The sequence below is a fragment of the Anser brachyrhynchus genome (assembly GCF_964034855.1).
Source record: "Anser brachyrhynchus genome assembly, chromosome: 13".
Taxonomy (NCBI): Eukaryota; Metazoa; Chordata; class Aves; order Anseriformes; family Anatidae; genus Anser; species Anser brachyrhynchus.
The window spans coordinates 19482259-19506799 of NC_137708.1; the positions used below are offsets into that span (position 1 = coordinate 19482259).

At 41.0% G+C, this 24541-nt stretch overlaps 1 protein-coding gene across 1 annotated transcript in view; it reads left to right on the plus strand.

Annotated features, from left to right (window-relative positions):
* LOC308176895 (uncharacterized protein) overlaps positions 1-24541 on the plus strand; it is a 243770-nt gene that overhangs the window by 96763 nt on the left and 122466 nt on the right. The window contains exon 17 of the mRNA XM_080553322.1: positions 1114-2570. Within this exon, the coding sequence (XP_080409448.1) occupies positions 2566-2570 (5 nt within the window). The 5' untranslated portion in view covers positions 1114-2565. The remainder of the gene's footprint in view (positions 1-1113; positions 2571-24541) is intronic.

The following is a 24541-nucleotide window of genomic DNA, read 5'->3' on the forward strand; positions in this document are numbered from 1 at the left end:
ATTCAAATCTTTAGGCATGTAACCTTTTCAAACCGCACAGGCCCTCGAGTTTTTGAAAACTGTTGGGCTGTTTAAAGTATGGGTTTCTTTACAGCTTGGCTTTTGCCTCACAATTAGCAGGTAGGCTTCCTTCTGTGTTTTGCACAGAAGCTCCTTTCCTTGTTGCTAGGAATAACCTTGGTTTTGAGTTGCAGCCTGAGCAAGTACAGCTTTTTCTCTTAAGTCAGACCTGAGGTATTGGCGTTGCCGTGCAGAGAAGGAATTGGTGCCTTTCTGCATCACCAACCCTACTGCAAACCTGGTGATGTGTGCGCAGTCTGCTCTAGAGTCATGGGTGGGCTGGGGCAGGGCTGTGGAAAGGACAAAGACATCGGAAAGGCAAAGTTTCTGCAGGCAAAACAGAAGTAGCATGTAATAAGCATAACAATAAGACTCTTGGCATCACTTTCCTTTAGGTTTGTTCTGGAGGTTCGTTTTGGCTTTGTTACTCACACTGATGGAGTAACAACACACAACTGTATGCCCTGCTGAGAGTGGGCATTTCCCAGTATGTTTATATGTTCATGAAGTTTTTGGCACAACACAGGATCCTCCAAAGAGGAAGCAAAATAAGAAGTTGCATTCAGAGTAAGAAAAACCACCGACAGGTGTGAACACATGAGGTTAATTATGGAAAAGAACTGGTCACAGTGTGTGACATACTGCATAAAGCAAGGACTGAAAATAGAAAGGACCTACAAAGATAGAAAGGAGTCATAAAATAAAACATTACTAAAGAACCAAGGTGGTTGAGGGTAGCAGTAACTTAGGACACAGCTTTTTTTGCTAGATGTCTGAGATAAATTTGGCTCATGTATAAAAATTGACTGAAAACGGTAGCTGAAATGAATCACACGAGGGATTTTCTGATCTCATTTGTAGTGGCTTGTTCTACTGCATTGTGTTGAAGATCTTTGGGGTAATTAGAGGAATGAAAATGAAGAGTGAATAAGCAATTGGGTGTGAACACAGCACTCATTTTGGATGTGTGTGGTTCACCTAGACTTGCTAGGAGTGGTTTTACAATGGTAAGCTAGAAGAGTTTTTAATACTACCTCTTGTTTTATTTTTCAGTGAAAAATGAAATGAAGCCTTTGGGTTACTCCATCCCAATTCTCTCTTCAAACTGTAGCTCAGCCCCCCATGGACCTAAAACGTATGGTGGGTGTGGAAGTCTCTGGTAATGGCACATCCAGGGGGACCTTCTTAATGTCCCCTGGCAGTGCCTCACCCCCTCAAAAAAAGTCTGTAAATTAGTGCTAATCTAAAGCTGCTGTTAAAGATGTATCTCCTTTTTGTTGAAAGTTCCTTCAGTTCAGGGTAGTGTTAGGGACTGGAGGATTTTACTCAGCCTCCCCGTGAAATCTCCAAAATCCGTTAGCTGCAGAAAATGTCACAAATTTGGAGGTCTCTGCCACAAGTATAAAAATGTCCTCTGCCAAAATAAAGTGAGTCTCACAGCCCACTCAGGGCTTACAGACTGCAACGAGTGCCAAGCGATCGCTTTCATGTGTGTGTTTCTCATTTGAACCTGATTCTCCAAAATGTCCCTTTTTTCAGCTGAAAAATTTCTTTAGTCTCTAAATTGTCCTTGACTCAATAGTGACACTTTCAAATCAGGTAAAATTCAAATCTAAAGGAGGACATTTACAGTTTTCTAAATATTTAACCTCCTCTTTCAGTTTTCATGTTCTCAGTTTAGGCCATTTGTCGCTACTCATTTATTTTATCCTTATTTCTGTATCATAAAGTTCAAGGCATGTGTAGGGAAAAAAGGGAGTCCCAGAATGGCCCTGAATGGTGCTTTTATTACAGACCATCGCTGCAGTTGTTTAAGTCATTGTATTTTAGGGAGCAATGATCAGGCACTTTTATCACCCTCTTTCCTTATACATCAGTGTACCCTGCAGGGACACCGTCTGTCATATGCCATCGGATGGTGTGTAAAGATTCCCTCTGGCTGCCTTACCTGGGGAGCTGCACTGGTTGCCCTTGGGTCTCTCAGCAGAGCTTCTGATGCTGGCTACGATCCCCGAAGCAGTAAATAGTCTGGCACTTCTCTGCCTGCATGCTAGTGCTACAGCTGCTGGTCAGCGGAGGGTACTTGAACCAAGAGCCAATTGTCATAAAAGAGAAAAGCTGGTCTCTGATTTGGGGATGCACTCCCTCCTCTGGTCCCAGATTTCCAGATTCGGTGAAAGGTTTCTTTGGACACGGCATGTGCTTTCCAAATAATAAAGGATGAGGAAGGGAGTCTGTAAGGGAGTGGCAGAGACCTCCTCGAAAACTTTCAGGTGTTTAAAGTCAGCAGTATATCATAGCACTTCTCATCTGTCTGTGCCCCCCAGCTGCAGGCCATGGGGTGAGCTTGTGAGAAAACTGTTTACAGCTGAGCATAAGCTCCCTGGCATTGAAAGGTGTGGAAATGGGCAGTGAAGTGATGGCAAGAAGGCATCTTGCACTACTCCTTGCAAGTCGCTTGAAAGTGGAGCCATTTGTCACCCACAAAACAGAGGAGACAGCAAGATGAGGTGGGTGGAAGCAGGGGCTGCAGCGTGGGTGAGCAGCAGCTGCTGCGGGGATCCTGGGCATACAGGGGGCATTGGCATGGGGATGTCGATGTGCTTGCTCCTGGCCCCGTAGTGCCACCGCTGCTGCTGCAGGGTGATGTGTCACCCTGAAAAACATAATGGGTGGAAAGTGTCACCTAGCTAGTGCCCTGTTACTGTAGTGGGGTGCAGAGGGAAGCCAAGAGTTTGGAAGAAAAGGAGAGGGCTCTGCAGGGTTGCTGGCCAGCCTCTTGGTCTTGGCATAACAGTTGCAAAGGAAAGTTTGCTGCTCTTCAGCAGCTTTCCTCTGGGAATCAAAAATGCTTAACAAGAGTGCATGCTGCAAATATGTCCTGCTCTCCTCCTCGGGAGGAAATGCAAGTGCTGTGACCATTGCAATTGCTTGCTCAAGGTCAATATGGAGTAAAAATCTGAAATCGCAGTTCCATAATTGTTGTTGCATCTCTGGAAATTTGCTACACTATGAGCACAGTTCTATGAGTCGGTCATGATAATGGAATAGATACTCAGTTGCAAAAAATAAATAAATTAGTATTTAAAGAAAATCATGGCACTCTGATTTATGTATGAGAATGTGACTGCAAAAAATGTGTAAAAAAGGAAGCCCCAACCTTTTATCAAATGACACAGTGTGATTTGTAATTAGATAATAGCTGTTGTCTCCTAGGGGGTACTGACAGCCTGAGATGATTTCCACCAGATTATTGTGGGATCAATACTAGCTGAATAATTAAAATTCAATACTGCTATGTCTTTATCAATAGCACTGTAGAAATGATATATGACAGATTTAATTGAATTTGTCAGATAGTGTGGCTACATGCATAGATCAAGGGGATATTTTTAGAGTTTTGTGTTTCATTTCTGATTATAGTTACCTTGTACCTTTTAACATTCATCATTACATCGAAGCAGTAAGACTGCTTGCTCACGGAGCACTGGCAAACTGTAAATAGTGACCCTGAGTTTATGCTGAACTTTGAGTCTAAATGTTAAGAGTCTTAATACAGGCTTTCAGTAATTACTTCAGGGTACGTGTTAAAAGGCAAAACAGTGGCAAAATGGAGGCAACCAAGCATTTTGTTTCTTTTTAATCATAGCTGGTTTGCTAACTCCTTTATTACTAGCCCAATGCCAGCTAGGCAGCTTGTATGTCATTCATCTACACCAGAAATTGAAGGTATGAAATAATAGAGGATGGTGGAAGGTTATACGTGTTCATTGGGCATCCGGGGTTAATGCTTTTAGAGGAGGGGGGTTGTATTTTACATTTGCTAGCTATATGAAGCATGAATGGCAGTGTTTTGATTCTGAGCAGCCAAAGTAAATGTTGTATTCTTCATGAGTATTTGAACACTAACATCCAGTTATTACTCTCTGAAGAGCTGGCCATTACCGAGATGAAATAGCAAGGCACCTTTTATGTCGCAGCACCAAGATACTCCAGAGAACAGAGAAGTAGCATTTCCACAAATTGGTCATCATTTCCTAGGATAAAGACGTGTATCTTTTGCTGCTTGTTTTGTGCTGATAAACCATACTGTGCAGTGAATTCTAACACGAGGTTTTAAATAATTAGCAGCGAGATGGTACAGAGCAGCTGCCACCACAAAGAAGCCACCTCCCTATCACGAAGGTTCACACACTGAGCAGTGTGGGACATTGTGGTTAAGTTTTATTTGAAGAATTGATGGTTATCTTTCACTGTGGGGAAAAAAAAGGGGGGAAGAAAATTAAGTTTAGGTGTACCTGGGTATTAATAATTGTCCTATTGGTTGTGATCAATTGCAATTTTAGGTTTTGTCTATGGTCTTGTTAATATTCATGCTGTTAATTACTTCCTATTCACCTGCTCTACCTGGTTTTATACATATGGATGAGCTTTGTTTCTTGCTCCAACCCACCAGCAGTGAGGTGTGCTTACACGCTGTGCTGTACTCTGGCACAGTTAGCCACACCAAGCTTTCAGGCTGAATCTGCTTGATAATCAGAGATGCATTTTCCTGTCTTTTTTTTTTTTTAAAGTGATTTTTTTCAGACTTATTTTCAACTTTGAGTTCATTTTAGTTACAGTTACATCTTTCTCCTGCCAACTCAAGGACTGAAGATTTAATTCATAAATTAAAGCTGGTGTTTTCATGAAATACTAAATGTTGAGACTTCAGGGAAAGCCTCTGCTTGAAGCTTTCAAGTACTGAAGCCTCTCAAAAGTAACAAGGAATGGCAAGCAGTTCTGTGAAACAGTTATGAGGTGGTCCACAAGGAGATGGGCTGAAGATATAAGATTCAGATCTGAATGCTATAGATATAGATCTTTTGCAGCTGTAGTAGAAAAGATTTCATTTTTCCAAACTTTTAATGAGAAAACAAAAAACAGGAAAATACAGGAAGAAAATTGTGATGAATAATTCTATTTGCTTATGGGCCTCCTGATGTTGTATGTACGGCCATGGCATTACCTCCTGGGCTGGAAACCTACCTTCAGCATGTGTGCTTGTGCCATGCCCATCTTTTGCTACTTTTTTCTACTCATTTTTTTTTAGTTTTCTTCCCGAAGTAGCATGTATTTTCCCCCTGAGCAGAAGACTTTCATCCTTACAAATGTATGGCTTTTATCTTTCCTGATGTATTTTTTTCTTGCAAATACTCCAGACCAAATATCATAAGCTTGTCTGGCTATACAGACTCCGCAGAAGGTTACATCTTTCCCTCACATAAACACTGGATCGGCTATTACAGGTCTTGTTGATCACCATGTCCAGGTCTAATCCCCTGCTATTACATGTCTATAAAATACAGTTTCTTCCTTAAGCTGATCAAGCCCCAGTTTTAAAAGGGAAAGGAAAAATAGCATTTGCATTGTAATGGCCTCCATGTTTCTCTGGTTCAGAACTTTCTAGTAATTTTTAACCTGAGTTTTTTTTTTACTTATCAGTTATCTTCATTATTATACATGATTTTGCTTCTATTCTGACGGCTATCCCAGTGATGTACTGATGGAGAAGTTTTGTGTTCTCACTCATGTGAACAAGCCTAATTCTTTAATTTTCTTATTAAAATCAGCCTTCTCTGTTAATGCTTCTTCTTTCCTTGTTAAATAGAGCTGCCCAAAACTGTAGGCAAGTCTCCCCTGTCGTTCTCTTGCTTATCTCAGTGCTGGAAATAGCATTTCTGATGTATAAAAGATTTTTTGTTGCATTGGTGGTTTATGGTTAGGTCTTCTGGCCTTTTCACTTGTTTCCAGTTGTTGAGTATATTGCTTCAGGTGATGTCAGTCAAAAGGGGACACTTCTTGTTTTAATGAAGCAATTAAGAAGGAAATGAGAGAAGAGAGGCTAGGTTAGATCAGAAAGTGTAAAGAGTAATTTGAAAGAGTTGTAGGGCTACTTAGGAGAAGCAAATGAATAGTAGTTATTCTGTAGCCTGGAGGAAGAAAGGAGTTTAATATACAGCAGCAAACATGGGGGGAGAGAGAGAAAGAGACAAAATGTTAAAACATCTGTGTGTCTATATATAAAAAAATTGTGTGTTTATAAGAGGAGGAGCAACTGGAGTGACCTTCAGTGGTCAGAAGGAAAAAAAAAAAAACAAACCTTAAACCAATATTCTAATCATGTTACAGCTATTTGACCTGGGGTCAGTACCTGTTACATGCAGTATCACTATGGAAAGTAAAAGGTCCTGCAGAGCCCTGAGATGAAAGGAAGCACCAGCTGGAGTGGAAGCACTTTTTTTTTTTTTATTATTGTTACCTGAGTGTTCACATATCCTGAGAATGTTATTAATTTGGTTTATTAAAGTTGTATCCTATCTATCAGAAGGGAGAAATTGAATAACGCTGTTTTCTGTCTGGGCTGGAGTTTAGTATCGTGGTTTCAGTTGAGTACAGGCTCTGCTGTAAAATACCTTAAAACAGGACTGGTTGGAAATTAGGAAAAGAAATCAAGGCCATCTCGAAATAATGTTCAGTGATAAAAATTAAGAGGACTCACTATGATATCTACAGTTGAATCCCAAAGTGTTTCCTATCTGTGACTTCTTATCTGGAAGCCGTTCTCAGGCATGCTGAGATTTAAGGCCTTAAACTGATGCTTACAGAACCAGTGCTTAGCGAAGTTATGTTAGCTTTGCACAGGGTCAGGCAATTCACGTGTAAATATTTAAACAGAACAAATGGAGGGAGGGAAGTTGAGTCATGTATCAAACCAATCTCTGTTGGCATTGATAGGTTCTTCACCTATCCTTGGAGCAATGCTGAATCTATCAAAGCTGTTGTCTGGTACACTAGTTTCATATCAGTCCATGCTGCATTAGTGAAAGTATCTAACTTGTACAGTCAAAAGATTTATGATTTACACACCTGATCGCTAGGGTATCTGAAGGCCAGCCTTCAGCTGAGGTGACCCAGAAGGCATCATCCCCCTTGTGGGTTTGTAGGTTTATGTATGGACGTTTAAATATCCCTTCCTTTATATAGAATGTACATAAACAATGCGCTAATGAGATTGCATGTAAACACATTGCACATCTTTTTTCAACTAAAACCAAGTTCTGTGGTCAGCCGTTCATTTCTGTTTCCTACCATGGTTTGTTCTCACGTGTGATACAGTCCCGCCATGACCTGACCAATGCCATGCTGTGCTTTGTCCTGTGTCCTAATGTAAATTCCCTCCTTGTTCCTAAAAGAAAACCCAGCAAAGCAGCCTGTGGAATAGAACAGGCCTGATTTCTGCCAGACTTCTGGTTTCAGTTAGGTCACTTAGCTCATTGCACTAGTAAATAGTGCAGTATTTGCACTGCTATAATAGAAACAACAACAACAAGAAAGTCATCTGTTTATCCTTTTTGGATGGGGGTTATGCAACACAAAACACATTTAAGTGCCCAATTGTGAGGTTTTTATCAGATAAAGAAATCTGAAGCTTAATGCACTACAGGTAACAGTCACTAGACACTTGGCATTGTCTGAAATGTAAGTGAAAATATTGCCGTGCTGTCCATGAACAAAGCTGCTGTCATGGAGCCTGTCAGATGCCAAGGCTCACTCTTAAGTTTTCTAAAAATCAAAAAGGAGTGAAACAACCTGGGGCCAATAAGTTATTTGAGGTGATAACTGACTTAAAAATCTGAGGTCAAGCATCAGCCTTGAAGGCATTTATACACGGACTTTCCACAATTGTTTTGGTTTACAGGAGTGCTTGAAATAAAAAACATGGCAACAATAACACATTTCATTTGGATATGTAGAGGCAAAGCTGATCATCACATTTAAATAGGAAAGGAAGGATCAAAAGGGTAGGAAAATGGTTGATTTGTATTTCAAGGGCTTATGAACGCCAGATTTTGTTGGACCATATGGTCTCTTGTCTCTTCGATACTGCACTTAATGCTTCTACCATGCTAATATCCCTAATCTTTATTTTAATTGTTTTTAAATGTTCTTCTTTATAGAAGAGAGAAAATATTCCGTACACGGAAGCCCAGAAAAGTCCAGTCTGCCATGTGGAACAGTGTGTGTGCAGATGGGAGCTTGATGGCAGGCAGCCTGGCTAACCCATAGGGTAGCTTGTGCTGCAAAACTCTCTTGTGTAGACAGGGTGCTGGGGCCCCTTTCCTTTTACCGTATGTACAGTCAATGCTTTTCATTTTGAAGTTCGATACATCTTAATTTTCTTCTTCCTTGTATCAAATCCTGGGCTGTATGTTGCAATATAATTAGTCACCAAATTGAAAATCTAGTTTTACTCTTTATAGTATTATTGCTGGAGACTGACATTTAAATGCAGTCTTCGTTCATAACGGGTACAAACAGGAGGGGAATGATTTAAAAAATTTGCTGAGTCCTTGAGGATGCAAGGTTGAGTACTGTTTGCAGAAGTCAATAGGGTTGTTGTAAGCAGGCTTTGCGTGTGTGAGCACGGGAGGCTGAAACAAATCAATTTCCATTGACTTGTCTAGCAAAGGAGCCATTATTTAGAACTGAATAGCCATTGCTCCTGTAATATAATGTGAAAACTTATTGTAGTTTTACTGAGAAGTGGGTTATGATGAAATTATTTGTTTAAAAGCAAAGTGATGATGCCTTCTGAATATAAATTTGGGAGGCATCGATCAAAAATTGTTGACAAATAAATCATGTTTATTTTTTTAAAGCTGTTATCAAAAGTCGAATCAGTCTGATATTGACAACAGAGTTTATTGGTAAAAAGAACTTGCTGACAGTTATTCAAATAGCAGTAGTAATTACTGTCCTAGGGAAAGGAACACTGTTTAAGGAAATGCAGTGCTAATGTGTGAAGTACCAGCTCCTCCACCTTCAATAAGCAGCTGGACTCATAAATTCAATTCACCATCAGATTTCTTATAAGAGTGCCTGCCCTGAGCTCCATGCTTTACATCAGCTCTCCCGCTTGGTCTGTTACGAGTAAACTATTGAAATTCCCTGTAGTAGTACCATTTAAGGCCTGAATCACTCAGGTTTTTATGCTTCCTTTTGTGTGTGGTTTACATTAACAGGGAAAGATGTTTGAGTTCTGAAAAAGATTTATGCACAAAAATTGGCTGATCACATCTTTTCTGTATTCTCCATGCCCCTTTGTGCGTTTTTTCCCCACCAACCTATGGTGCAGCTCAGGGGTATAAACAGTAACTTGGTGGTGTCCACTTAAGGGAACTTCTGTGAAAGGAGTAATTATTGGCAAAAGCATGTTCTGCCCAGCAAGCAATACCAGCAGAGAAGAATTTTAATAAAAAATCAGTGCAATATGTAAAAATTAGCATTTGCAATAGGAAAATTTGGTTGAAAGGAATAATCTTCACTTTAAGAAGCACAGTGTAAATACAACAATAAAAGGGAAGTGACCTGCCTGTGTGCTGCATTTCTGTTCATTACTCACCATTTTTTTGATGGTGGTGGGAGAAAAAACCCTGAGATAAACTCCAAAACATGCTATTTTTGCAGTAAAGCTATGCATTTCAATGGACTCTGCTGTTAAGTGGCACAGAACATGCCCAGCTTCAGCAGAGCAAGATTCCCCATAGTATTAGTACAAAAATGCCATTCCATTCATTTTCATTTACTCTCAGAATGAATGTGCAGTAAAGGGAATTGCCTTGGACATGTGTCTGTTTGTGGCTGAAGCGCTGCACGTGCCATCGCGTCTGTGACTTTCTGCTATAAATTATTATCAATGGGAATCACATTTTGACTTAAAGCTCTGCTGCTGCATGGTAATGGCATCAACAAGTTCTCATTTGGGTCTAAGCCCCCTTTTAATCTGAGATTTCTGTGTCATCTTGGGTTTACTGGGCTAAGAAAACAAACAAAAAACATGAAGGAATGTAAACTGAAACCAGAAGTAGTTATGAACATATGAACAGCATTTATAATTTATTTATTTACCCACCCCCTTAAAGAGTAAAGCATTTTGTGTCTAGAAGCTCAGAAAAGCTCTCCTTGGTTTTCATTTTATAAAGCAAAAGTGTTCTTCAGTGATTAGTTGCCTTTAACATCAGATGAGTGATGGATGACTTGGGTATTAGAAATATGGCAAAGGACATGGAAACGTAGAACATGCTTCTCTCTCTCTGGTAGAAGCTAAATCCAAGTTAGAAACAAAAATCCAGTTTCAACTGCTGTAGGTCAAAGGAGCTATCCTAAACTATTCCAAGTAAGAATCTAGAATGTAGTAATCACTTTGTATTTTAATTTCTGTCATTTTCTGACAAAACAACCGAGGAGAGGGATAAGGAATGTACTGTCATTAATGATGGGCCAACTGTTCTGCTAACTAAGGGCAATGGATCCTCCAACTTAAGTTTTTTGTCTTCTGGTTTTGGGGCTCATCCTCTGAGAGGAGCTGAAAGAACCACTCTGACCAAGTGAAAGCCAGGTGATGAACCTGCAACTAGGTCTTGGTGCGTGCAAAATACTGTATATTGTGGCTGGCTTTCTGATGGGGAGGGAGCAAGGATAGCAAAGCCTGGATGTTTTGGTAAGCTCTGTGTGGAGTTACAGCTCACGGCCCTTTTCTCCTTGCTCTTTTAGCATGGGGTGGCTATTACAGCATCCTGGTTTGGGCAACATCCTATGGTAAAACAAAATTCAGAGGTTTACATTACTTTCTAAATTATATTCTGTGGGATTCCATGATGATAAGAAATGCATGAGTTTGAAGAGGAAATGTCTATACTTCCTTGAATGTCTTTCGCTATATCCTCTAATATGGTTACAAAGGCACAGAGTAACTGCTGTTGGCAACTCCCCCAGCTTTGCACCATCACAGCTAAGAGCTGATCAAGCTGGCTTGCTCTTATTTGTACTTGATTAACATATTCTTTTGACATTCTGTGTATGCAGCATGTGTTTTAAATTTTAATAATACACAGACCTTATGCTGCTTGTTTGTCAGCATTCTCCTTAAGAATTCTCTACACAGAAGAAAAATTCAGTGAAGTCTATTGCAAATCAAACAATGCCATTTGTAAGTCTCTGCTTTCAGATGTTAATTATTGTTTATACACTGGAGCCTCTGTAACAGCATCAAAAGTTACAGCGAGGAGAGTGAGTGAACTTCACACTGGTGAGAGGCCGTATGAACACGCACTCAAAGCAGTGTTAGTGCAAAGGAGCTACAAACATTCTTGTCTCCCAGGTTCTTATTAGGACACTGAATCTGTGCTTGAAAGATTTATGCTGGGCCTGATTTGGTTCTAATTTAAAGTAGTTTTACCCTTGATTTTTACTCATCCGCTCTGGCAATGCAGCTGAATTACAGTAATGGTTGGTTCTCTCTCTTCCCCTGGATGCTCGTGACTGCTGCCTCCTTGCTGTAACACTAGTGCTCATCTGATCCCTTGAACTGAACTGTGGAAAAAGATCAATTTTGGAGGTGAGGGAGTGCATAAAAAACCCATGTGAGTTGTCTCCTGTTAGTTCAGGTTCTTGAACGCAAGCTCTGCAGGATCAGACAAGTGCAATGGGTGGGTGGTGGTGGTGTGTGTAGGATGCGTGGCTGATAGTTGGGGAAGAGCAGGGATGGGGGACAGAAATAATTCTTCCTGTTGCAGCTGGCTATTCAATGGGTCAAACTTTAGGCTTGAAGTCTCCTTTTAAAGAACTAAAGAGTTTAGATTTATAGTAACTCCCTAGAGGCTAGTTAAAACAGAGCTTTGAAAGTTTTGGCCACTTTATGTACACAAATTTGATTGTGATTGTGTTTTTACTTATATAAATAGCCTTCCTTAATACACATATATCAAAGGAGCACAAACCCAGGTGAAATCATACAGCAGTTGTAAAAGTCGTATCTGAAAATGTTTTAGGGATTAGGTATGGGAGTGAAGTGCACAGTTTAATGTACGGAATCTATAGAACAAAGAGGACGGGAGTTTTCTGTGTGCTTTAAATTAATGAGGACACATGCTCTTGAACGTGCCAGTGCCAAATGTTAATACATTATTGAGTAATTTTCAGTGTTCTCACTAATTCAGAGTTTGAAAGGACTGCCTTGTGGTACACTGCTCACGGATCTGGGCTCAGGCTTGGCTCAAATTCTGCTGAGCTACCTGTGGCCTGTCTGACCAGGGCATGGTCTCCCCCTTCAAGGAATCACAGAATCACCTAGGTTGGAAGAGACCTCCAAGATCACCTAGTCCAACCTCTGACCTAACACTAACAAGTCCTCCACTAAACCATATCGCTAAGTTCAACATCTAAACGTCTCTTAAAGACCTCCCTCCAGGGATGGTGACTCAGCCACTTCCCTGGGCAGCCCATTCTAATGCCTCACAACCCTTTCGGTAAAGAAGTTCTTCCTAATATCCAACCTAAACCTCCTGAAGAAGGCGTTCTTTCCAGTCCAGCTTTGCTAGTTTGCTCTGTCTGTTATGCCCAAGCCTACCATGGTCTCTGTTGCTCAGGTCACTGGTCTTATCGACAGGAACAAGAACTGAGCGAGTATCCTGGGTCTGCAGGGCCCTGTGTTTCTCTTAAAGGACTTTGCAACAGGGCAGCGTGGGATGGTACCATGAGCTAGTCGCCCTGAGCATCAAAACCTGAAAACCAAAAATGGGCAGTCATGCTTTTACATCTATTAAAGGTGTACGTGACAGCATGACCAGTCACAATGAGTTGAAGAGAAAGAGATTTAATATTCTTGCTTTGCATATACCACCAGCTCATGAACTCTTTTCTATAGACAAAGTCAGGTTTTTGTTTTTAATGTATCAGATGTCAGCATAAGTACACGGGAAGGAAATAAAACAGGGATTTGCGTGCTAAAGGATGCCAATAAGTTCCTGGAGCACAATGGGAATTAGGTGGCCACCAGGGAGCTGATGAGTGACTCTCCATGTCCATAGTCAGTGGAGGCACGTAGATGCCATCCTATGGATATGAATGCCCAGCTTAAGGCAAATTGTTAACAAGAAGGTAGTTTTCACTGGCTTGTAGTGTTTCCAAGTTACCTACCATGTAGATTCACTGAAATTGCTATCTTGGTGGTAGTAAGCAGACAGGAGTACAAAGTATACAACAGCAAAGGAAAGGAGACCACACAGCCATGGCCCAGAGGAAGCATAAAAGCTTTTTTTCCTTGGTCATATAATCAGATCTCTGTCATTTGATCATTGAAACTGTATCACAGAGAGGCTTTCTATGGTTATTTAATACAAAACCCAGGACACCACGGTGTGTGCAGAACCCATTAAAAGAAACATTTGGAAAAATGAGTGTGGTACTGTGCAGCCTTTGAAATTGCCTTTCATAAGTTATCTCTTACTAATCAAATAGAACCTGGAAGGGAATAAAAAGATCCAAGCAGGATGTGACATGTACTTAGCTTAAAAAGAAAATAGGCATATCTCTGTTATTGTTTTCTGCTACAGTAATAATCAGAAATATACCCCTGCAAGTGATTTTCTGCACTCTGCATTCAAGTGGGAAATCTGTAGTTACTATCTGAAGACGTTTTGCTCCCCTCACCGCTCCCCCCTCAAAAAAGAAGTTAACATCAGGTGCAGCAGCTTCTTTGTCTTTTAGTTACTGGCTATTACATCACGGTATGTGTTTGTGGCTTTGGGTGACTCTTTGTTTTATGCCACACTGCGTGTTAGGTATGAGGCTGCACTGTGGCTCTAAACCAGAAATACACAGAGATGTGTCCGTAGCTTTTGTGACGGTTTCTCTGGGTGCAGATACAGCATTCAACAAATACGCCTGGTGCTTTTCTGCTTTTTCCCAGTGTTGGGGAGCATCACAAAGCTGTGTGCTGGGGTAAGGTGTAGCCATGAGGCAGGTTGCATATTTCCCCAGCGCTGACTTCTGCAGTAAAAGCACAGGGTAGGGTGTGGAGCTGCCAGTTCTTAAACCTGCCTGAACAAGGGGTGCAGAGCTCTGACACTGAGGCTGCCACACAGGCTTCATCTTTTGTAGGAATAAATGACCCAGCCAGTGAAATCACTGCCCAGCCTCTGGGTCCCTACGTTGCAAGGTGGAGTAAACAAGCAGGCAGGTAGCCATGTCCGGGGTAAGGCACGCAGCCCCTGAATTTTGCTTGCCCAGAGAGGGCCATGCAGTGCAAAATGAGAGCCTTTACTGGGTCTGTAGTCAGAACCGACATCCAATTAGGGAAGGATCACATATGGTCACTGTTTCTCTTCACCTGGAAGACATTATATCTCAAACGTAAGCACGGTGATGTTGAGAGCATGCCTGATGTGACAGAGATGAAAAGCTCTTCAACAGAAAAGCAACCTTAGCCCCCTATACTATACATATATATATATGTATATAAAGTCTAAACAAAACTTTATAGATGACATATTGGCAAAACACTGCCAGAATAAATTTTTATGTGGGTATAAAAATATGCTCAGTGGGTGTAAATTTTATATGCTTTTCAAAATCTAAACTTGACAAATTGATGGGTTTGCAGGGCATATCTATATTCTTTTTTTTTCTTTTAGGTGATAAAAAATTCAAGAGGTGTAGGCTCAGATAAAAATAAATGTGATCACATAATGTATTTGATTTAATTTATGAAGCACTACCTGTCCTCCTCCTTTAACAGGCTACTCAAGATATGTTAAAATGCTCTAATGCTATGAGTGTGTGAGCTTATCACCTGAGAATGTTAATGCATTCGTTAACACTAAGTGCTGTCCTTGGTTATAAGTGTAGATGGCACTTTTGTACCACTATTTACCTGTGCTTGCTGTTATTCACTGTTCTTTTGCTTCCTTCCTAGCTTTGATGCTGTCCAGTTACAGTTTCTTTACCTTGACAGTTCCTATTAGCAGCTGCTATTGTACAACTGTGGCGGGATTGTAAAGAGAGCCTTTTCACAGCCCTTCCCTAGCTTTCCACCCCTTTTTGCATTGTGGTTCACTTTCCTTTCAGTTAAAGCCTTAATTCTATAAGCAGCGTGTTGGAGTACTGCAGTATCTTCACTAACGCCTAGTGGTCTTTCTACGCATTTCTGCTATGGTGTCTGACGTGGGGAGAAATTGTCTCCTTACTAAACTTGGTATTGTGCACTGTCCTAGTGCATTCCTATTTTGCACTGTTCTATCACTCTCAAAAAGAAGCCGTACAGACCAGTCCTTTCCTGGCCTGCTCAAGTTCATAAACTTTCAAGTTTCAGATGTCAAAAATGCATGAAATCAGCATTCACCTTTCAGTGGCCCTGGAACCAGGTGTATTGGCAGGCTTACCAGGATCTAGATCAGCCTCTTGTCTTTCCTGCAGGGGGAGTGGAGCTAAGGGGTGGGCTTTTTATTTATTTTTTAATTGTTGCCAGATGAAGGCCTGGTACTAGATTAAGTATCAGTCTTGGTAAGCAAAATGCTCCTGGATCCTGATAAGGTCTTGTGACCAATGTCAGCATCTCCAGTTGGACTATAAAATGGCCTGGAAATTGATACCAAGTGCTTGCTTCTGGTTTTTGACGCCTCTTTTCTTACCTGGCACTGAAAAATCAGAAGAGGAGGCTACTAATGCAAGCATGTACTTCACGATCAGAACTGCATATGCAGTATTAAGTGGACACATAAATTTTGCATTTTGCAGTAGGTAATAACGTCTTGCACCCTTGTCCGCTGACTTCTTGCTGTTTGACTGCTCTAAGATCAGGTTGCCTGTAATTGTGTACCTGTTCCAGGAAATAACTGTGGTTGTTTGGATGGGAGATGACTGGTGGCTGAGCAAACTTCGGACCGGTAGCTGCACACCTGCAGCCTGGCAAGGCTTAGCTTTGACCTGGGGAGACAGAAAAATGTCAGGCTGTGCCTTGAACAGCAAAGGGGGAGGTTGGCAAACACAGTTGTCTGCAGAAAGCACCCAGAGTATACGGCCTGCAAGGCTGCAAGACAGTCTTACTGCTGAAAAGGCTGGCAGTGAGGAATTGAAAACAGTGTGAACACATTGCTTATACCCTCCAGCTAGTACATATCTTGAGACAGATGTTTGATGGAAAACATTTGCTGGAGAGAAGCTGAAATAAACAAACATTATTCATTCGGAAGGCAATGATGAGAATTATGAAGCTGGTGGAGGGAGTGAGGGTCAGTAAAAGTTAATTTGGAAAACTTGTCTTTGCCAAAATGAAACAATTAGAGTATCTAGAGAAAGCATGGCTCTGTTGGAACAAGGAAATGTTCTTGGCAGGCACATGATCATATTCTGCACGCTTGTATTTATGAGCAAATGCAGAATCTTGCTCTTTGTCTAATGTGATGTTGAATTATTGGATCTTTTCAGTTAATTTGCTTCTAAACAATTTATAAATTCAAAAAAAATAGTGATTGGATAAGGTTTAATTTTGCATACAGTCTCATTTGAGCAATTTATCTGCTTATGTGTGAAGTGCGACTTTTTTCTAGCATATTTTTATTATGATCCTGATCTTAAGTTATCGACATCAGCGTGAATTGTAGAACTGATTTAAGACTATTAGATCGGGTCTTATATATTTCTCTTCAAGACAAATCTGTAGACTTTGTTAATAAATTACTTTACACTTGGGTAATCTGAACGCTGCAAACTCGATATAGCTTTGGGAGAGGGTGGTGAATTCTGTTCTGCTTCACATACAAATGAAACCATGAGTTAAGTACTAATTCTTTATTATTGATTACTCAATACTTGTTGCTAGTGATTTTTGTGAAATAGGGAAGAAGCACCACTTCATTTTGAGTTCCCAGGTTGCATTTCTAGTTGAAGCAAAACTAAAACTTCCACAACAAATTGGAGTTGGAAACTGAACACCTTTTACATAGAAGTTAAAGAAGGAATTATTCCAATCATAGCTCCTGAAATGTACCAGTATTTTAAGAATGAGGTTTTTGTTATTCTGGAGAACTCAAATTTGGTACGAGAATGCAAACTTGTTATTGTGCTTGTTGCTGAAATAGAGCATCAAATGCCTAATTCTCTCATCTACATCAGCATGGTATCTGAAGATATTCTAGCAGTTTGGTGCTTGTTATTTTCTGTGTGTGTAAAGAACAAAGATGTCTTAACTGTCTTGCTGGAGTACTTGGCTTAATTTTATGATATCGTTTGCAATCTTGCTACATATATTAACAACTTCTTGTTATTTTTACATTTGTTGCTGTGCATTCTGGACTGTGAACTGATCAGGAGAATGTCTCAGTGTGTGAAAATCCTAGAACAAAAGCAAAGCTTGTTACAGGTTACAAAGATGGGGTTTATGAGAGAAGACTTCACCTTTTCCCTTTCATTTGGCCAAAATTCACTTTTTTTTTTTGAGAGAGAGAGGGAAGAAAAAATGGGTATGATAAGGCTAAAATATCAAGGTCAGTAAGTTACCAATGACAGGTTAGATAAATACATGCTAAATCTAGTTTTAGTGGAAGCAGAAATATTTCTATTTTGTCTGTTAAAAATAAGAAAATGTTGGAACCTTTAGAATAACCCTGCTTGTAGGCGTCGTGTGAGAGGAGCACTGAGTTTTTGAACGCCGGAGTATTTAATGAGCTACCTAATCTGAAGACACTAGAATAGAGTGGAGCCCCTTACAGCACGGGGTTGTAGAGCTGGGATGGAGGCATATAGAATATGGATGACAACCAGAATGTTCCTTAGGTATAGGATATACCGCAGGCTGTTAAAAAAGGAGGGGACCGATTTCAGGAGTGGAGGAAATGAGTGCTGCTTTCAAGACTTCACAATAAGTTATTTTTGGCATCAGACTGCAGAAAGTGAGATTTTCTGAAAGGTGAAACTTTGAGATTGGCTGGGAAAGCTGATCAATGGAGATGGACACGCCTTTAAAACTGGGACACGGAGATCATCAGTCAGAAGGGCAGGAATGTGTTACTCCTCCTTTTGACCCTGTGTCACAGAAGAAAGCTCCCGGTGATGTGCAGAGATGGCTTGTCTGTCTTACCTCCAAGAGAGCAGGATTTCAAAAGACTGCTTGCTTGGGCTTAAAGTGCATTTTTCTGTGCATTGAGTTCAAAGCAAGCCTGAAATTGCAAGCAGAACTCAAAGCCATTGTGGTTTCACCTCATTTTTACACGGAGCCCATTGAGGTTTGAGTGATTTAATCCTAAAGCTGTAAATCTGGGAAGGTTCACACAGAACTTAGTAAAAGGTTATTTGAAAGAATTGCAAACTCCAAAAGATGTCAGAGAACTTTGGCTAAGCTTGTTACTTGCAAGTAATGGAACAGGAGGTCAGGGGACTTTTCCAGGATTTTTCAAATTGCTGGGAATTTTTTTCATAGCTCTGCTTCTATTAATACCGGCGGCCAGGCTCCTACTGAGCATAGGAACCTACTTGTGCTGAATTTAGAGTAGGGGGCATTCGTGAATGTTGTTGTCTAGAAGTGCACTCGATTTCAAAGAGGAGAATAAAAACAAGGCCTAATTGAGTTGTTCTGATAGTGATGGTTTTAAACTGAAACAAGAAGGAGAGGGCGAAGGGAGTGGGTGAGTATTGAACACAAAGTAGTGGAGTAAGAGGTTACCAGGAATCAGTGCCTGTGGTTTCTGGCTGAAGCTGTAATGTCACCACCCTGATACGTTTCCCTGAGCTCTTCCGCCACTGCTCATATACTGGCAGCTGCTTGTTTTCCAGCATATGTCAGCGTGGCCTGTGAGAAGTTTGTAAATGGCTGTACTGCTGTGCTCACGCTTAGCTCACGTGTTAAGTGACGCTTTCTCATGCTCCATGGTAGCCATTACAATTCCGTTTTCCAGCAAAAAAAGAAACTGTTAGATAATTAAATCCTTCTTGGGGTTCAAAGCATTTCCATCTGACAAGTTCCCCTTCTCTCTCACCTCCTTCCTAGCCCTTCTCAGTCTTCCTATCAGTAGCAGCCTGCAAATTGCACTGTTGGCTTCGAGAACCTGCTGACCCATATCTCCCATCCCCTCCTTGAGAAACGTTGAGAGCCCTGGCAGCGGTGGACAGAAATATTCTCTCCCTCCGTGCCACCGGACTCAAAGCTGTCTCTAGCTACTAGCTGGTTTACGCTTCTAGGGTATTTAATAGTTGGAACAGATAATTCCTTACTGGTTAGGTGCATTGATGTCCTAGGACCAGGTGAGGAAATGTCTGCAATTGTACAAAGGTATATCTGTTGGAAAACCAGGACAGATCTTAAGGAAACAGGCATAAAGCTGAGATGTCAGAATTGCTTACTGTTTCTGAAAGTCTTGGTCAAACCTGACCTGAGGCACAAAGCGTAACTTTCTTGGAGATAATATTTGCTTTAATGACTAAAATAGCTGTTTCTGAAATTGTCACATATTTAGGATCATTATCTTTTAATCAAGCTTGTGTGCTACACCTCAGAAAACTACCACCTACTGAAATAGACCTACAGAAATATCTCTGGTGTTGTACTAAGTTCTTTCAACCTTTTAAGGAAAAAAATAAGTTAAAGAACTTTTTAAAGATTGAGATTTTGCCCTCAGCTGTGCTGGCATCAGTCTCAGATAACAATGTTGGTGTCAATGATGTCAAAATCTGGCTTAAAATCCAAGACTTTCTTCTTCAAAAGACAAACAGATTGTTTCAAAATCTCAGATATAACTGCTGAATCCTATTTTGTGGAGAAAATCTTTCACTACCTTTTAAAATCTATGGGACATTGTTATAGTAATGGCAAGAGCCTTTCCTTTACGCTCATAATCAGTATTGATTATAATGTGAGATGAAGAGTCCTTTGGTGGAATAACATTACTGTCTGATTTAATAATATAATTGCTATCTTTATTCATAAGTATTGTGTTTTATTGCTTTCTGTTAGTGTGGCACACGTGGGATTCATAATTTATTTCAATTACAGCAGTCATCAGAGAAGCTAGTGAAATGTGATATTAGCAATCCTGCTTTTACTGTACCAGCATAGATTTTCTGGAAATGGACGGACCCGTGCTCTATGGGACGAGAGCTCTCTTTTCCCATCTTTTAAAGCACCTGGTTTACGTGCTGCTCAGGTCTAAATAGTACAGGGAAATTAATCTAGTTTGCTTAGGGCGCTTACCAGAAATTTGAGCTAAAAGGAAGTAGGGAAGGACAAAGGAGGGAGAGAGAAATGAAAGGGAGTAGGTAGGAGAGAAGGACCAAGAAAGGTGAGAGGAGTTTGAGTAGAAGAGAAGATAGGAACAGGAGAGAGTGCATAATGCTACAAAAAGACAGAAAACTAAAAAAGCATTTTCTTTTGCACAAAAAAATTGACTGGACAAAAGGACTGGTAGGCAATATTGAAGGGATGAGAAGGAAAAGCTGTTTTTCCACAGGTTCCCACACTTGTGGGCTCACTGAAAATTTCCCATCATTTTCACTCCTCAAGAAATGCAGCACTCCCAAGGTCTGTTCAGCTTTGCTTCACACCTTCGTATCGCAGCCCATAGTTTCTGAGTCATACTCTCCCTCTAATCAGACCTCAGAGCTGGTGAAGCTCAGGCTGAATAATAATGGGTGTGCTCGTGCCTTTCTGATACTATTTTGAGGTCCTCTGGTTTCTGTACCTGTACCAACACCCTTTCCTTTAGCTTGAGCTTGCAGCAAGATCCTAAGTGGCATTTATGGTATCCGTGGTGTGTGGGAAGGGGACAGGTGTGGAGCACCCGGAGTTTGCAGGAGACTTCTTCAGGGGCTACTCTTGGAGGAAAAAAAAAGAAAGAGGAAAATCAGGGTGTTTCAAGGCAGAAAAGAGGGGTAATATTAGAATTGGTGTTTTGGACGTGTGCTCAGGGGATGCTGCAGAGAACTAGCCGCTCCAGCACTTCCCTATCCTCTATCCAGCTCTTCAGAGCTCCTGATTAACACCACCTCAAAACACCGACAGGGGAGAACTGGTAGAAACTGCAGTAACTTATTGCAAAGCTGTAACATTATACTGATAAAAACATGTTTTCCAGGTGGAGTGTGAGGCACTCGTGACATTATGCAGCTTTCGAGTGGCCTAATGTAATGCCCCCTATTTTTTATTATTTATAAGAGATTTTTTGTTGTGCTGGAAAAGACCATTCTGTTACTTGCTGAAGTTCAGGCAGGTCAGGAGAGAATATTGGAAATTGAACTCTTCAACCTGGTGGCCCATGCTGTCATGGCAGACAGCAGTCTGACAGGAACACAAGTTCAGCAATACAGAGTAATAATGAAAAATGTAGCTCTGCAACTTTTCTCTGTCAATAACAAAGCTCATCTTTTTGTGCCAGCAAGACATTGCATGCAGCACACATTTCAAATTCAGTTAATCTCAAAATAATTCAAAAATCAAAGAGCTTATTCAACCATCAAGACATACCAGATTGACTCGCTGTGTATTCATGGAGGGGATAGCAGAGAGAAAAAAGAATTCAATATCGGAATCAGTAAAAGCAGCACTAGTTTTTTGTTCAGTCTAAATTGTTTTTAGACCACATGAGCACACTATGAATACTAAAAGAGGTACCAAAAGAATATTTTATGATTGCATTGTTTGCATTACTCATCCAGGAATAAAATTCAGAGGTGGCAGTTGTACGTATGTGCACATGCTTTCTGCCTCACTTCAGAAACACATGTATTTTAACATTATTCCAGGGCTGGGTATGTAGCTGCTGGCATTAGATACTGGGTCACATCACACTTGACGTTGAGATCTGGTGTCTAAAGAGCACGTGCAGTTGATGGGCCAACAGATTTTGCCACGGTATTGGTATTTGCTTTCCTTGTTTCAGGGTTTCCTGTTTTGAAAGTTGCATGGAGAATAATTCAGACATCATTACAAGTGGAAGTGCTGCCACCAAATTAATATGTATTTCTGACAGGGCACCTGCCAGAGATCAACACCTGCTCTAGCTGGGGAAGGTATGTCTCATTAAGTGGGAGAAATGCATTTCCCTGTAAAGCAGGTGAGGATGCAGGACTGCTTTGTGCCACTCAGCAGGGAGCGAGAAGGGCCCATGCCTTGCTCTCCACATGGGTCAGGTAACGGAGATTAGGAACAAGAGCTGTGGGAATCGAAAGGTGACCCAGTAGAGGAGCCTGTCCTTGCAGCAGAGCACACGGCCTGTAGGGCACCCTTGTTGTACTACTTGCCTAATGCTCAGGGTAGGCTGAGCTGTTGTAGGATATTTGAATCAAAGGTTCCCCTCGCTGTTCCACTGCACACTACTTCTGAGCAAGAATAGATTATCTGGCAATAAACTGCTCTCATCTTTTAGGCTCTAAATTTATGTCATTCCTCTTTCATCTTTTCTATACATTTCAGAAGTTTTCCAGACACTGAGCACTGAATTGCTGCAGACACGCTACCTAGTTCCACTGTGCTTCCAAATGAAGTGTGAAGGACTTTTATTCTTGAAACTTGTAGACAGCTGAATAAACTAATTTCTTTCACCTGTTAGTCATCAAGGCTGTGTTTGTCTTTGCACAGCAGAGCGTAATCCAATATAAGTCAATTACAGATCCCTCTTTTAATTGTCAGTCAAACAGTGAAGATGGCAACAGTCATGAAACTCTTACCTTTGTTCAATAAGGAAGTGTGCTGGCACCAAGGAAAAAGGCACGATGAGATGACTTCAATTTCCATGGAGACTTCACTAGGGTGATGCTGCTGGGATTGGGGTCACATGATGAGCATTTAACCAGCTAACAGCCAAATAATAGAGGGAAAAAACCCACATGCACAACCCCCCATGTGATTTCTGACTAACTTGGGAAGATGATTTTTTTTTCCCCTTCATATATCTCATGCAGTAACTCATTACTGAGTAGTGGATATGCAGGATAAAGAGTCTAAGCTTGTGCTCGTGGTTCATGCAACTGTTTGAATCAATGACTTCAACTAATTTCTAGCCCACTCAGTATTTGGGGGGGGGAGTTTTAAAATGCCACTTAATTGTACTTCTTAAGAAGAATAGTATTTTAAGAACAGATGGATGTGATCGTAAGGGGGAATCCAGTTCTCTGTCCTGTTTGTTGGGGTGTTCAAATAGCAAGTTAAGGAAAATGTTTTTTCTCTCCCAGTCTCCATCAGTCAGACACTTTCACTAGTCTGTAGATATTTGGAAACTGCTCTGGGAGAGTAAAATTCCTTGTACTTCTCTGTGGTCATAATCTGTTTCTGCTACTCTTGAGATATTTAGTTCCCCTCTGAATTGAGGTCAGTGATGGCAGGTCATGGCAGAGGGAGTCTTGAGGTAGGGCTACTACTCCAGCTGGCTGTGTGCAAGTGTTCCACTGGTGCATTTTAGCAAGATTTAATGAATGTCCCTGCTTGAAATACTTACCCCCCCCCCCCCCCCCCCCACCTCATAATCTACAAAATCGCCTAAAATTTCATCAGATTTGTGATGTCTTCTCAGGCAGCTCTGCTGGTGACTCCTCCGCTCCCTCACAGTCCATGGAGCTGTGATAAAATGGGTCATGCCCACGAGAGGAAGAACAAAAGATAAAAGGAGATTATAAGAGTATCTTTGCTGTTGAACTTTCGGTTTAATTGTTCCCTGGTGGTATATGTTCTTTATGTTTACATCAATTATTTAACTTCCTTTGGCAGCATGCCACTCTTCCACCCGCTTTCAAGTGACTGATGTGGGGAAGTAATGAGAAGTGGCATGCCAGACACCAGCGCTCCTCATCTTAACTAGGGGAGCGTGAACAAACAATGTACGCTCTGGCTTTTACATGTACATTTTTTTTTTAGCAACATAGATGGGGGCACTTGCACTGTGTGTTTCTCTCCTTGCTCATGAAGAGACTGAGTTACAGAGCTGTTCAGTCCATTTGGTTGTATACCCTATGCAGGCTGCACATGACCTGGAGAAGACGAACCAAGCAAGGGCTGCTGTCTCCACTAGTTCTACTTTCTCTTTTCCCTGTTTTAAGTCTTCCTCAGCAAAGCAGAAATAGACTGCCTTCTAAACTGCTCACACAGTAACAGGAGCTCCAGGAAGTATTGTCGGGTCCCTGCCCCCCAACTACTAATAAAATAAAAGCCACTAAAACTCTTAACAGCCTCTTGTGCTCTATGTGGACATTGATTCGGGAGGATTGCAGTTGTTGCTACTGACAAAACGAATCAAATTAAAAACTGTTCTAGCTCTTTGGTGAGTGAAGAGGACAAAGGCTGGTGCTTCACTTGCTTTCCAAAAGTAACGTGGGGGAGTAACCCCAATGAAGCGGGACAAAGCATTTATGAAATGGAAAAGAGCTCAAAGTTCATTCTGTGGTGATCGGCTCTGCGAAGTTGCATCTTTCTTTTCTGCTTTGAGTTCAAAGTTATAGGCTTTTTCTGTTTGATACTGTCAACTAAAATTGCTTGCAATCAAACCTTTTAGCTGTCTAGCTGGAACCATTTATTTTTAATGTGAAAGACATAGGCAATTTACAGCAAATAGTAATGGAAATGTATTATAAATGTTAGAGGTTTTGAGCAGGCAATATGTTATAAAACTTTATGTACCCA